This window comes from Carassius carassius, chromosome 29 (assembly GCF_963082965.1).
Source record: "Carassius carassius chromosome 29, fCarCar2.1, whole genome shotgun sequence".
Lineage (NCBI taxonomy): Eukaryota > Metazoa > Chordata > Actinopteri > Cypriniformes > Cyprinidae > Carassius > Carassius carassius.
In genome coordinates this window covers 24,008,292-24,024,488 of record NC_081783.1, presented here as the reverse complement: position 1 = coordinate 24,024,488, position 16,197 = coordinate 24,008,292, and the positions used below count along the sequence as shown (strand labels likewise).

Here is a 16,197-nt window from a genome sequence, read left to right as displayed (position 1 = left end):
AAGTTTGCAGACTGTTATAAAAAGAAGAGGGGATACCACACTGTGGTAAACATGGCCTTGTCCCAACTTTTTTGAGATATGTTGATGCCATGAAATTTTAAATCAACTTATTTTTCGCTTAAAATTATAATTTTTTTCAGTTTAAACATTTGATATGTCATCTATGTTGTATTCTGAATAAAATATTGGAAATTTGAATTCATTGAATTCATTGCGTTCTTTTTTTATTCACAATTTGTACAGTGTCCCAACTTTTTTGGAATCGGCTTTGTAGAAATACAGATATATGATATAGAGAAATGAGAGACGTGATTTGTTTCTCGGCACTGGCTGTGCTCTCTTAACACCTTATTGGAGCTTTAATATAGTACACCAGTCCTGGCACATCGTTGTTTCTTTTGCAGCAATAATATAAGCGTGTTTATTCTCGTAGTTGCAACTTTGCAGCTTTATATCAACTTTAGTCCTTTTTTTTTTTTTTTTACATTTCATCTCACAATTGTGACGAGTGAGCCTCCAAAGAGAGCCAATACCCCGGGGCTTCTCAGACCCGTAATCTGTTCTTGCTCAAAAGCACCATTTCACCTGAAAAGCTTCAACCTGTTCGCTCACACACTAGCCTAGATCCTGAAATAGCCTCTCAAACTGCCCTATTGCACTTCTTGTTCTGCTACGATAAGCTTCAGAGTCGTTACTCTGAGGATCTCTTATATGCAGGTTAATATGAAAATGTTATTGAGTTCAGGAGAGATGACCCATAAAGGGATTTTCAATAGCTTGTTGGAATTTATTGAAGTAAATTATTGACAAAAATAGAGGCTCAATTCACCATCAGGTTTACTCAGCTTTTTGACACAAAATAAATATGAGCAAAGGGGAGAGCCAGCCTGACTCATCTTTTCCACTTTTATGGCACTGCTAGTAAAGAGCGGATGGTAGGGGCATAAACTCTACTGTATCAGTGTGAGCTATTGTTAGACACAGTTGCATCTTCTCTGTGCTGCCTGACCATTGTGAAATCCATCAGCAAAGCATTCATTCGTATAACACCTGGAAAGCCATTCTGCCTCAGAAATGTATTTCTCCTCTCCCACTGTGTTATTTCAAGGTAAGATTAATATCAGTTCGAAGGCTCTGCGATGAATTTCGAGAGGGCATCCCCGGGCAAAGTATGCAAAAAGTGAAATTTGTTGTGGCGATGTGCCGCATGGAGCATGATCACCATATGGCTCTCCCCAAATCATCACAATGTCAACAACAAACATATGTGGGTCTGTCTCGTGGCTTGTTTTTGGGAAAACATGTGCTTTATTACTTCAGCTGAACTTTCGTTTGGAGGAATGATGCAAAGAGGCATATTTCTGTCAGCGTATTCTTCTGTGTAATGTTTCTGTAGGGTTATCGGGAATATGAATATATTTGCAAAGCGGCTGGGCTCACATTTCTCTTATCCTGCTGCCTTCAGAGGTGCACATGCTTACTGCTGCAACTCCAGTTCTCTAGTTACAGCTACAATAAACTTGATTTGTTGGAAGTTCAACAATCAACAGTCATCAGTGTTTGAATAAAATGCTGATTTGACATTACACTGATACAAGAAAACACTTTTATAATCTGGTTGGTTATTGGTTATTTCTCATACAACTGTGAACTTTATATACCTTTATACCGTTATATAACTTTATATACATAAAATAAGACCGTTATGCTGGATAATTTGTTTAGATAAACTTTAGGTTGGCAATGGAAGTTAATTAATTATAAATTAAACTAAATTTTAACTCATTAATATGTTTATATAATATTAATATAATTATATTATGATAATTAATATAATATCATAATACTAATAATGTATACAATTTACTTAATAGTATTGTTAAATGCATGATGATGATAATGATGATGATCGTAATAATAATAATAATAATAATTATTATTATTATTATTAGTGTCACATTACTGTATAATTTTGCATATTAAGAATAAAAAAAATAAAATTAAAAAAGCACATATAAATTATTCAGACAACATTAATGTGGGCCTGGGCCTGACTCCTTCACTTTTAAGACATCTGTACACTCTAAATTAGTTAATTAGGTTGAATAATTCAGCCATTTTTAAATAATTGGTTATTTTTTTATATTTTTACTTGTAAACATAAAATAATAAAAGGTTATTACATTTTTTTTAATAGGAAAGTCAAAGCAATGCATATTTATTTATTTATATGCACTTTTATGTATATTTGTTTGTTTGTTTTCTGAAATGTTTATTTCAACATTATTTATTAATACAATGGTAACAATGTTTTATACATAGTAGCCTACTTATTTAATTGTGTCGGTATTAATACTTAATTTTACATTACACACAGGCCCATAATTTAAATTTTATTTTTTTGTATTAAGACCAAAGAATACACCTGGCTCAGAACAAGCATGTATTTTATAAGTACTGGACAACACGAGAATTGATGAAAAAAAAAAAAACGTCAGTTATGTTTTGACTAGCTAAATATTAATAATAATTTTCTATATATTTTTAATGTTATTTTTTAATAACAATAATAATAATAATAATAATAATTATTATTATTATTATTATTATTATTATTATTGACTGGGTTTAAACTGCATTATTAAAGCCTCTCGACTGAGTGTTCACAGGTGGTGTGTGCTGGACACAGGTGGAGCTGCTCTGGTTCAGAGTGCTGCGCCGGTCCTTTCAGAATGAGTGACCGCCTCCAGCGAGCCCTGACTCCGCCTTCCGCAGGGCTGCGTGTCGCTGAGCGGAGAGGCAGCGGCAGTGCGAGCTGCTCCGCGCGTCAGTGAGGTAGACAGACACCGTTCCTGCATATGCGGCCACCGGCACCTCACTGAAACACACCGACCATGGACCTATTCGAGTTTGACTTCTTCAGGGACTGGGAGCTGGAGCAACAGTGGTACGTCTGCGGGCTTCATGTGTTTATATGCGTTGATTTTACTGAATGAAATGTCTTTGTCATGCGCTCCGATCTGACGTGGTCACATTCCGAAATACGAGTGAAACCCATCATGACGCATGATAACGGCCGTGTCTCAAACCCCAGTGAGCAACCTACCTAAACTGCGTTTTTGGGCATCGTAGACGCGTTCCGAACGCGCATTCGCAAAGCGCCGATGATGTCCAGAAATGCTGTCTTGGTAGGCAGCTCGCTAGGGTTCGTAGTGCTGACTTCTGCTGTCTCCGGTGATGGGACTGCTCTTCTGTTTATATACATGCATTTGTAAATTATGATTGGGACAGCTTTAATTACAGTATCGCTGTTTTGATTAATTGCGTGTTGATCAATTCAATTATAGGTTGAAACTACATAAAATAAACAAAGAACATCTTGTGACACTTCTTCCTGTTACTTTAAACTGCATTTATCTGATCACAGATTATTGTTTGATTCGATTATTATGAATCAAAAGTCCTAAATGAGTCAGCTAGTCACACTTTATATTATATTTCATGTTTGGGCATTACATTGTAAGTAATGAGTAATATAAATAACATAATTAACATGTAATTACATATTAGTCAAACATATTGTGACTCATCATCTGAAATTCAGTTGATTAGTGGCTTAAGTGCTGCTGTTTATTAAATGCACAGTTATGTATTGTGGAGATGTTTACATTTATAAAGCAATCCCTTATAAAATTATTAATTTTGAATAGCCTATGCATTTTTAAGTGCACGAGTGTAAGTTTTGTTATAAACCTCTACTAATTGCCTGTTAGATTTGTTTATCTTTATCCATGCAAACATAAGTATTTCTTATTAATTTAGCTTAGTTAATCATCATTGTTAATGAGGGCATTCAGCTATTGCGCCCCCTGCTGGTCAGGGTTATATGCTGTTTATATTTTTATGTACTTTTATCCTCCACTACAATATGATTTCAGCATAATTCTCTGCCTTAAATATTTGCTGGTTTTTAACACTCTCCACATCCCCACCATGTGGCAGAGCCCAGGAACCCACGGAGTGCAGATATGAGTCCATACAAAAGCAATACAGCAGAGAAAATGAACAATAACAGTGAAGCGTCCCCAAATATTCGAGCATTTATCATTTTTCATATATTGACAAATGTTGTTGGTTTGGTTGCTATTGTCCTGGATGACACGCGTCTTTTTCCTTTGTCGAGCTGAGTCTTAGTTGCACATTTTGAAAACCTTTTATCCTCTTTCTTTTGTTTTTATCCTCACCGTCCTGCACATGACAGAACACCGTTGAGCTATTATAAGCAGAAATATGATTTGTAGAATACGGTTTTAAGTGGCGTGCTGTTTAAGTGTATGATTTTGCAACTAATTTATAGGAACCTTATAAATGTATTTATTTAATAGTGCTTGACATTTTGGTTACATCTCTCTCTTGAAAATTTTAAATGAGAATATGATCCTCCAAATCAGACTGACTCTCAAGTGTTATAATATGTCAGTATTCTGTCTAGCGACTTGCTGTATAAAATATGAATCCTTTTTTGAATCCCCTTCAGTGATGGCACATTGGCTTGTTGACTTAAACCGTCTGTTGTCTGAAAAACATGTTGTCTTTATTTTCCATATAGTCACTACAAGCATACATAGCGAAACTTAAGGTTAAAGGTTATTTTTCTATGCGCTGTGCTGATATTAAAACTATTCTCTCTCAGGAATAGCTACCGGCTTAGTTGCTTATTACTTCTGCGGTGGTGGCAATTTTGTCTGTTGTTGCCACATTCATAACCCTGAGCTACCCATTAAGTCTGTGAATATTTATGAGGGTATTTAAAAAGCCATTTTTGTGTGCTAAGTTTGCTTGGTCTGGGCTTTAAAGGCAGTATTGCTATTTTTACCACTATCCCGTCGACCTCCCAAAAAAAAGCATTTGAAATGTAGATTCGGCTAAATACTTAGATGAATGATGGTTCTGTGCTGTGTAGTGATAAATCAATGTTTCAGAAGCAAGCGCACAATAATAATGCACTCATAATTCATTGTCTTTGTGTTTAATACTTGCCATGCTTATCTGATGGCCCGGGGCTGTACTCAGCAATCATATTGATTTGAATATGATCTCCCGTATGTTGGTCTGGGCTTTCGACATGAGTTGGATTTAATCAAGTCAGATTAGGTGGTGCAAAATTCAGTGAGGTGCAAAATGAGCTCAATGGAGAGCAGTGCCTTATTTGTAGACAAAGGTTAAGCACGGGAGGCACTGAGGCGCTGGGGACTGGGACATGCTTTTCCGTGCTGACACAGCCATGACATGAATGGCTGCCACAATTATGTTGGCTCTTCACTTTAACAGAGTCAAATGGCTTTGAAGTGTGTTTTTCGATTATTTTGCGAAAGTAATTGCTCTGTGTGTGGTGCAGCTTTTCGTTTGCTAAATCATTTTTATATTATGAGAGTGTGAGTTAAGTATTTGCCATAACCAATGCATTTGGATTAGAGAACCGGAACTATGGTTAATTCAAATTTATATGCCTATATTTTATAGGTTTGCGCCTTTAGTGGTAATAGAAGACCTCGTAATTAGCTGCAGCCATTTATTGTGACTTTCTTTTCATTTGGCGGGGTTTTATGGCCGCCCTGAGAGCAGGACCAGGAGGGATTATTCAGTGACTCAGTTGTGCCTTTTTTCCTGTTACTTGCCCTTTCTCAGCAGGGATTCCTGTCCCAATAACTCATTTTTATATCCTGGTGTTAAAATGTGCAAAGACGAATGAGAAGTTTCGGACAAATTTCGGACTCATTTGTGCATTTGTTTTGTATATAGAAAGGCAGTACTTTTGCATTGTTAGTATAAATATACAGAAAACCACGCGCACACACACACACACACACACACACACACACACACACACACACACACACACACACAGACAGACATATATATATATATATATATATGTAAAGTATTTATGTATGTACGTATGCAATTTTTACCAGCTATGCACATTGAACAGTGTTTATTTTCATTTGAGCTGAATCTTAAACTAGATTCTAATTTCCTTTACAGATTGAAGCAAAATTATGATTTTTTATTTATTTATTTATAGTTTTTTGTTGTTGTTTTATGTAGGTTGTAGACTTTGATTATGCATGCATAAATACATTTTTCACATAAATACAATTTCACATAATAGCTGCTTTGTCATTGTCACAACTTATTTTGCATGTAAATAAACATGCACAACAAAGTATTTGCTGTGTAAGTATATACAAGTAAGATGAGACCAATCACAATTTAGAATGCAAATATATTGAATAAAGAAGACCAGTCAGCAACCATGTGAATATTACTTTGGCTACATCAGTCTACATACACTGCACTTTTACTATACACTATGTAGCCTGTTGTATCAATTTTATGCATCATCTTAAATGCACTACTTATTGAAAAAAAAATGTCAGTGTGAACAAACAGCACAATATTTATATGACACAATGGCATTCAATATAGTGCAAATAAACAATAATAATAATAATAATAATGAATTACAATAATTAAATAATTTATTAAATAAATAAAGTCGCACATAAGACTGAAACTACAAAACACAGTCTGAAAGGGGTCTCCAAGCAGAACAATTACAGAAATTGAGTAAATAATATTAGGGTTTCATAACAAACTCTAAGCAGAAATATTGATATATAAATTAATACCAAGATAAACAACGGAAAAAAAAAAAAATCTGACAGTTTTACTTAGCTGAATTATACAATGTTTTGTAGACATGTGAGATTCCAACATACTATTTAAGTTTCAATTTACACTGAATGATGCAACGAACCCTTTCTAAATGTTGGCTAAATGCTCAAAAGTAGTGAAATACAATACAAACTATGAGAAAATAAATGGTAGCAAACAAAAAGAAAATGCATATTGCCAAACCAAGTTCTCTCATTTATTTAGTGAAGTTCAGAAAGTAGGGCACGTAGAGTGTGACAAACAAAATGTTCTGTTACGCTGTGAAACAACACTTTCTCTTGGCTTATTGTGTGTGTGTGTGTGTGTGTCGTGTCCACTTTGTATCACATTGTGTGCTGTTTCTCTTTGGTTCCATGCTGTTTAGTCACAGGGATTGAACATGCTCCGTGGTCGTGGCACAGATCTTCCACATTTCCCAGCTTCCCTCGCCCTCCCCACTTCCACCTTGACCACAGCTGGGGACTATATATCACACGGCTCGCTCGAGGAGCCGCGCTCCGTGCCAATCTCATTTGTGCCTGGCTTGAAAAGGCAGCCAAGCCAGGCTGTGCCCGGCACATCTCTGCGGCGGCCGCACAAGCGAAGAGGCTCGGCAGTTGGCATGCTGTTTGTGAGAGCCGGCTGCCAAGCACAGCGCCCGCGGTCTCATCATTTTGCCACCTGCAAAAAGAAAGCCAAATGCCGTGGCATGGTAAAGGTTGGCACACCAGTCAGGTTGTATGGGAGAGACCCTTCTGCCCTCGGGTTCGGCACGCAATTAACAAGTTCCTCTCAAGAGACGGCGGTCAGTAGAACTGCAGATTTGAGTAGTTCAATAGCTAAAGATCTATGGACACAAATATGACTTTCAGCTCAATAAATTCATTCAAAGGAGATGAAGGCTGCGAATGTTTTCTAACTAAACTGACTTCACAGATGAACCAGCAGGTGCTTATTTACCTTGATTCACAGTGATCCTGCATCTCAATGCCATCAGCGTAACACAGAACAGTTGAAATGGCTCGGGGAGCGATGTTGAAAGAGGAAACTCGTCCTGCACGGCTCTTCTTGAGGTCTCTCAGCCATGTCTCTGGACGGCTGTCCGGCTCTGGAGAAGTTATTAGCTGAGCACTAATTACAATAGACCCAGTTAGGGCTGTGCTAATGGCCCCGTGAATTCAAATGCTTAAATATCTGCTTCAATTAGCCTTGACCGTTTCGTTTAGACAGCATCAGTGTACGTGACAAGACTGTTTTGACTCAAATATCAAAGGTGCATAAAAAAGCAAACAAAACATGAACGGAATCTGATTTTGGCCAAGGCTGTGTGCCAAAGATTAATGTAGTCGTTGATGAACAAAGCAAGGTTACATAAACAGTGGTTGATTATTGTAACAATTTAAAGAGTTGCTGGTAAATGTGTGAGTGGTGCAATTTTGAGTGATGGATTTGGTATTTTAAAAAATTATAATTTAATTCATACAAATCATACATGTTTTTAGATATTTAAAAGGTTCTGTTTATTACAATTTAAAAATAACTTAATGTTAACGTATTGCAAAATTTTATTTATTCCTGTGATCATTTTCAACATCATTACTCCAGTCTTCAGGGTCACATGATCCTTCAGAAATCATGTGACAAGAATTCTTATATGCAGATTTGCTGCTCAAGAAACATTTCTGATTATTATCAGCATGAAAAACTGTGCTGATAAATATATTTTGGTGGAAACTGTGATTTTTTTTTTTTTTTTTGTGATTGACTGATGAATTCAGAACAGCATTTATTAAAACATAAATAAATAAAGAAAGAAATTTTATCTTAACATTTTAATTAGTTTTTACTGCCAATTTTTATCAATTTAATATGTGCTTGCTGATTAAAAGTATTAATTTATTGACAAAAATAAATAAATTATAAATAAATAAAATAAAATAAACTTTTAAACAGTTGTCCTTATGTGCTATTTTGTCATATGCCATCAAAGCTGTAACAGAAATGTGCTGCTGGTCATGGATGTTGGACAAGACACGATTTAATAAGAGACATCAAAGTTGCTCTGCTCACATCAAATGAATCAAGCAAACTGATAGCCCAGGTATGCAATGAAACTCTGACAGCAGATCCATAATGAATGCCTTTCTCATTTGTCGGCAGACTTCTGTTGCCGTCTGATTGGCTGGATTCCGTCTAAAGATCTTCAGGTTAATCAAGCTTCATGCTTCAAGCTTCCAGCTTACCTTTATGCCACGAAGCAATTTACTCCACTACCTCAAAGGTCACTGCTTCCACTGAAAGCACTCTATGACAAATATGATGATTCAATACAGCCATGCAAGCATCTGTTAGAGCGCTTTTTTCAATCTCATTTCTTTCTGAGAGATGAATCAGTCTGTCTTTTAGACTGACCTTTTGCTGTTAGCTTGGTGGAAGCAGAAGAAAATTGCTTATTAAAAAAGAGAAAATTAGAAAATAGCCCTAATATTAATGAATGTATCGATTGAACAATATTCCGATGGTTGTCGTTTTAGAGAGTGAGAGACACGTGTGTTGTTTATTGCTTGAGTTCATGCATATTGGGAGGAAACAAAGCTGAATTCCTGACAGTCGAGCAGCATTGGGAGCCGTATATGTGAAAGTGAAAGTGAAGTGACATTCAGCCAAGTATGGTGACCCATACTCAGAATTTGTGCTCTGCATTTAACCCATCCGAAATGCACACACACAGAGCAGTGAACACACACACACACACTGTGAGCACACACCCGGAGCAGTGGGCAGCCATTTATGCTGCGGCGCCCGGGGAGCAGTTGGGGGTTCGATGCCTTGCTCAAGGGCACCTAAGTCATGCTATTGAAGGTGTGGAGAGAACTGTACATGCACTCCCACCCACAATTCCTGCCGGCCCGGGACTCGAACTCACAACCTTTCGATTGGGGGTCAGACTCTCTAACCATTAGGCCACGACTCCCCTTAAATATGACGTACTGTATATGAGTTACTGTATGTGCCAAATATTGAACTTTATATGTGATTTTACAGTCGCATCTATTCTTGGAGCATTGTTTTATGTGTGGGCATTTTGCCAAAGCTCTGTGACAAGGATGGTTGAATATTATTTAGAAAGTATTCATGCACAGTACCATATACACAAAAATCTGATTTTTTTTTACATATCTGTTTCCTTGCTTTATTTGATATGAGCTAGGCGTCCAACTTCTGTCTCCTATTACATGCTCCAACTTTTTTTTTTTTTATTGTAAATGTATATATTATATTTATATATATATTTTTGCCACTGAATTTGCTGACAGCAATTATGAGCATGCAATTTTATTGTATGGAAAATATCAACTTTGACATTTTGATTATAAGTATTTTTGTGTTATAGGGAAGAAAGTGAAATGGTTTTCAGACAATGCAGAGTGGATGGATAGTGACAAAATGTTCAGTTTACAGCAAATGCAAATTGTGCAATTTGGATATAAATGTGTTATAGTTAAAACTAAAACCATTACAAAACTGTTACAAAGAAACAAAACACACAATGAATGAATGAATGATTAAAATCTACTAACATAACTAATAATGTTCTAACATAACTAAACAAAAATAAATAAATAAATAAATAAATAAATAATAACTACACAGACCTTTTTTAAAACAACATAAAAATAATGAATACATTTTTTTTTTATATAAAATATATTTATTAACTGAAATAAAATAAGAAATATAAAAACTGAAACTCATTTTACTACTATTTTCAAAGGCAGCATTTCTCTTTTTAATTTAGTTTAGCTTGATGTACTAACATAAGTAAAGTGAAAACGGAAATAAAAATGAATCAAAACTATACCGACATTTTAAATAAATAAATAAATAAATAAATAAAAATGTATTTATATTTATTTAATAAAATCTAATTGAAAATGTTATCAAAAACTATAATAGAATAAAACATTTTTTTTTCTTTTGAAAGATGCCAATCTAAAAGTGATGTTTATTTACTTATAAATAATTACAAAATAAGAAATGACTGTTTGATTTATCGATTGTGATTGATTGATTGGATGAATGAATGAATGATGCATTTCTATAGCACTTTATTTTGTGTTGATGTACAACTAAAGTGCTTTACAATCATGTTGGGGCGGGGGTCTCTCCTAAACCACCACCACTGTGCCGCATCTACTTGGATGATGTGACGGCACTCACAGGACAACGGCGCCAGTGCGCTCACCACACACCAGCTACAGGTAGAGAGGAGAGAGAGTCATAGAGCCAGTCAAGTGGTTGGGGATTATTAGGAGGCCATGATTGACATAGGCCAGGGGGGCAATTTGGCAAGGGCCACCGTGGTTACACCCCTACTCTTTTAAAAGAAGTGCTATGGGATTTTGTATGACCACAGAGAGTTAGGACCTCGGTTTAACGTCTCATCCGAAAGACATTGCTTTTTGACAGTATAGCGTCCCCATCACTACACTGGGGCGTTAGGACCCACACAGACCACAGGGTGAGCACCCCCTGCTGGACTCACTAACACCGCTTCCAACAGCTTCCTAGTTTTCCCAGGTGGTCTCCCATCCAGGTACTGACCAGACTCAACCCAGCTTAGCTTCAGTGGGTGACCAGCCTTGGCTGCAGGGTGAAATGACTATGGCTGGTTGTGGATGGTTGGTTGAGTTGGTTGGTTTGTTTGTTGGTTGGGTTGACTGATTGATTGATTGATTGGTTGGTTGGTTGATTGGTTGATTGGGTTGATTGGGTTGGTTGATTGACTGATTGATTGTTTGATTGATTTATTGATTTATTGATGTATTGATTTATTGATTTATTGATTGATTGATTGATTGATTGATTGATTGATTGATTGATTGATTGGTTGATTGATTGGTTGGATTGGTTGATTGATTGATTGGTTGGTTGGATTGGTTGGCCGGCCATGATGTCTCTGTGAGAGGCGTGAGTATGTGTGTGTTTGTGTCCAGATATGACTGTGTGTTGACGTTCACATTCTGAAGCGTCAGGACTGAGCAAACTGGGCCGGCGTTTGGCTTCAGCGTGTAAAAATGAAATCTCACCTTGTTTATTGGGAGCTGCAGAAGCGCTAAAGAGCAGACATGCCTGCCAAATATCACAATCACCCAGAGCTCCGTCATTCACATCCAACTGTCCGCCTTTCACAGCACATGCTAATTTGTCCCATTAAACGTGGCTCATTCACATAGAACTAAAAGTGGCTGAAAAACTACTAAGAGTGTTGTCATTCTAGCTGCTCCAGTGCTCTGAAAGTCCCCCTGGCTTTTATTGTTTGATAAAGATCGGAAAAGAACACACATCTTTATCAGAGGAGGAGAGAAAAGCTGAGATAAGAAAATGAATTGAAGCCAAAATGCTTTAAATGGAAGACTATCTCCCTGTGAGAAACTCATAGAGCTGTTAAGATCCGTGAGTAACAAAAGGGCCACAGATGCATGGAGACTGATCTCACCGGAGGGGAAAAAGTTCTGGGGAGCAGTGCATTTACAATTGGATGCTAGCTTGAGCTGGACATTTTTCTTTGAAGGTTATAAGGGAAGGTAGACTCCACCAGTAAAAAAAGACACTTGATTGAATTTATGCTTCTCACTACCTTAAAAGCCTTATTATTCACAGGCATCTGCTTAATTAATTAATTATTTGTGTGTTCATTAGTTTGTTTGTCTATTTTTTTTTTTGGTAGAGAAATATAATGTTTCTTACAAATTTATTTATTTATTTAATTGATTGATTGACTGACTGGTTGTACAAGATATATAGGAATATATAAATGCCATTTTAACTTTTATTATCTAAAACAATAGAATTTTCTAACATTAATAATATTAATAATAATAGTTGTTGTTTTTTATTGCTATTTATTATTATTAATTGTGTTTTAAATTATAATGTTATATGTCTTCTAATAATATTGACAATTATAATTACTTTGTTAAATGTTATTTTGTCCAAATAATAATAATAATAATAATAATAATTTTATTAATATTTTATTAAAACGACCTAATAAAATAATTCAGAAGCATATTTTATTGTCTTTTTTTTTACCTTTCAGTCATTAAAAAAGTAAATAATAATAAAAACAGTGTGTCGCCCCAACAATCACTCTTCAAAGTGCTTCACAGCCTTTGTTGTACGTTACTGATTGCATCTATCTGTCGTTCTCTTTTACAAAAATCTTTCACATCACACTTATTCATATCACTGTGAATGTAGCAAAATATCTCTATTACTTCAGTCCGCTTAGATTAGACAGTACGTCTTATACAAAAAAAAATGTTTATAGAACGCTGTATTATTCCATCAAAAGCTTCAAACATAATGTTCCTCTGTGTCTGTGTGACGGCTTTGAGTGCCAGGCAGTTTTATTCTCAGGTAGGACAGTGTCAGATGCTGCCGTAATACTGCATGCATATTCATGCATAAATAAACAGCAATGAACAGGTTTGACGTGCTGACACCCTGGTTGTTGTGTGGAGCTGAGTTATGGTCGACTGCTGCATGATAACAACCATAATAGAAGTGTTTTCCTCACACCTCAGAAGCCTTCACGGCATGAATCATTCAATCAAAGCAGGTGGTGCTATTCCTGCAGAAGGTTTTTTTTTTTTTTTTCTGAAATCCTCATTTCTCAAGGAATGTGTTTGCTGTAACACTTGTCTTGGTGAAAAACACAGTTTTACATGAATCATCCCCCCCTTCATTTGTTACATTTGTCTTCATTATCTCCATGTATTTTCTCCATGTGGAAGGGTGGATCAGTTATTTTGATTGATTGACTGATGGGATAATGATGGGATCATGATTTAAAATAGTTTTGGTAGCATCAATAACAATAGGTTTAAAAAAAAAAAAAAAAAAAAAAAAAAAAAAAAAAATATATATATATATATATATATATATATATATATATATATAAATAAACTGTGTTATATATGTATGTATGTATGTATGTATGTATATGTATATGTATGTTTGTAACTTTACATTTAGTTTAAATATATATAAGGTAAAAATATTACTTTAAATATAAATTATTATTAATAGATAATAATTATGTTTGTAAATCTAAATTCACTACCATTTTAAATGCTTGTTATATATATATATATATATGTATACACAGTACAGACCAAAAGTTTGGAAACATTACTATTTTAAATGTTTTTGAAAGAAGTTTCTTCTGCTCATCAAACCTGCATTTATTTGATCAAAAATACAGAAAAAAATGTAATATTGTGATATATTATTACAATTTAAAATAATTGTTTTTAAATTTATTATACTTTAAATTATCATTTATTTCTGTGATGCAAAGCTGAATTTTTAGGATCATTATCACATGATCCTTTAGAAATCATTCTAATATGATGATTCATTATCAAAGTTGGAAACAGTTCTGCTGCTTAATATTTTTTCAGAACATGTGATACTTTTTTAGGATACTTTGATGAATAAAAAGAAAAAAAAAGAAGCTATGTTTTTAAAATATAAATATTTTGTAATAACAATATACACTACTGGTCAGTAATTTGGGGTCAGTAATTTTTTTCTTTCTTTTTTTTTAAATAAAATCAATACTTTTGTTCAGCAAGGATGTGTTAAATTGATAAAAATTGATAGTAAAGAAAATATATTATTAGAATTTTTTTTTATTTTGAATAAATGCAGTTCTTTTTAACCTTTTATTCATCAAATATATTAGACAGCAGAACTGTATCCAACACTCATAATAAATCAGAATATTAGAATGATTTCTAAATGATCATGTGATAGACTGATGTTACATGTGACTGAAGGCTGGAGTAATGATGCTGAAAATTCAGCTTTGCATCACAGGAATAAATTATTTTTTTTAAAGTATATTAAAATAGAAAACTATTATTTTAAGTTGTAATAATATTTCACAATATTACTGTTTTTTCTGTATTTTTGATCTAATAAATGCAGGCTTGATGAGCAGAATAAACTTCTTTCAAAAACATTAAAAATAGTAATGTTTCCAAATTCTTGGTCTGTACTGTATATATATATATATATACATTTTTTTATTGCAAAACTTTTAGAATTGGTGTATAACAGTGCATGACCTATCGAATTATGCAGTTAATTTTTTATATTTATTTAAATCTTTAATGTTAAGCATGAGCAGTGGTAATAATTATTGCCTCAGTGAAGTAAAAGTGGCTTTGAAGCTAATAATTTGCCTCAGTGATTACTTGGGCATTTATTCTCTAACAACTAGTTTGTTTAACTGAATGAGTTAACATTATGCCTGGATTAACTCTTTGACATGTTCAGATAATTCCCTGAGTGTTTCTGCAGTCGCGTGAACCCTGCAGGCTTTTCACGTCCTCCCGTTGCCTGGAAAATCAAACCTTTTAGTTACAGAAGCACCGCGGGGACTTCATGCTAAAATGGCCTGTAAAGCAGCAGACAGGAAGCCAGGGCTTCAGAAGTCAACAGAGGAATGATCTAGATGGCAGAGGAAAACGTCATCAATTCATCGCTGACGGCAACAGAGCCCGGCTCCAGTGATTTATGGCACGTTGCTGTTTTTCCCAGCGTGCTGTTCCTCCTCCGCCGTGGCATTGAGTTATTACCCAAAGTGTGAGCAACATACCTGTTAGAGATCAATCCAGCACTTTCTCTGTTTGCGGGGGCCTGCTTGACTTCCATGTTCGCAGCTTTACTCGCATTGATATTTCGCTATTGATTTCCCTGTTCATTTCTTGCCTCCTTCAGCAGCTGGACCGATAGGCCAGTTGTGTTTAGCAGGTTTTATTGTGATGTGACGAAGATGGATGTGACATTGTCCTCTGTGGACCGCTGGATAGTGAAAGTGTTAATGAAGCCATTAGCAGAGTCCGAGAGAGAGGAGAGTGTGGCGAAATTACCATTATCCTGCCACCATTAAGTCGTAATCTGCCAACTTCTCTTTCTCTCGCTGTCATTTTCTCCGTTTCCACCTCTTTTTCCTCCTACACTTGCTGATCCACTTCGACTGTCCTGTAAAGCTTCATTAATTCATTTGTTATCAAAAGCAGTTAACCACCAAAAGAGTGCGGAGGAGTGAAAGGGGGTCGTGATAATGTATACTATAATTACCATCCACACCAGCTTCCAAATGCACGAACCCAGATGAAAAAAAATAAATGGCTACACAATTCATAAATCTCATTACCTCAAAACTCCATTCTTATAAAGAGACAGAAGCTCATTTGCATTGCACAAAAGCAGGAAAAAAAATCATCACTTAAAAGCGCTCGGGTAACCTTGGATTTATCTGAAGTTGAAGAACTTTCTCAGTACTTTCTCGTCTGTGGCGTTCGACAGATTATGAACATTCTGGAAAGCACACATCTCTCAGAGCTTCTTATTTCCTGATGGACTGTGACTAATTTTAAGCTCGTTTAATTAAGTTCAAAATGC

The 16,197-nt window shown here is 35.3% G+C and overlaps 1 protein-coding gene across 3 annotated transcripts in view; it reads left to right on the top strand.

Moving 5' to 3' along the window:
- The first annotated feature begins 2,642 nt into the window (after window positions 1-2,642).
- aff2 (AF4/FMR2 family, member 2) overlaps window positions 2,643-16,197 on the top strand; it is a 221,992-nt gene continuing 208,437 nt past the window's right edge. Inside the window, exon 1 of one of the 3 annotated variants that reach the window (XM_059516437.1) lies at window positions 2,643-2,947. In XM_059516437.1, the coding sequence (XP_059372420.1) occupies window positions 2,895-2,947 (53 nt within the window). In that variant the 5' untranslated portion in view covers window positions 2,643-2,894. The remainder of the gene's footprint in view (window positions 2,948-16,197) is intronic. The other 2 variants (XM_059516436.1, XM_059516438.1) reach the window with 2 other exon arrangements.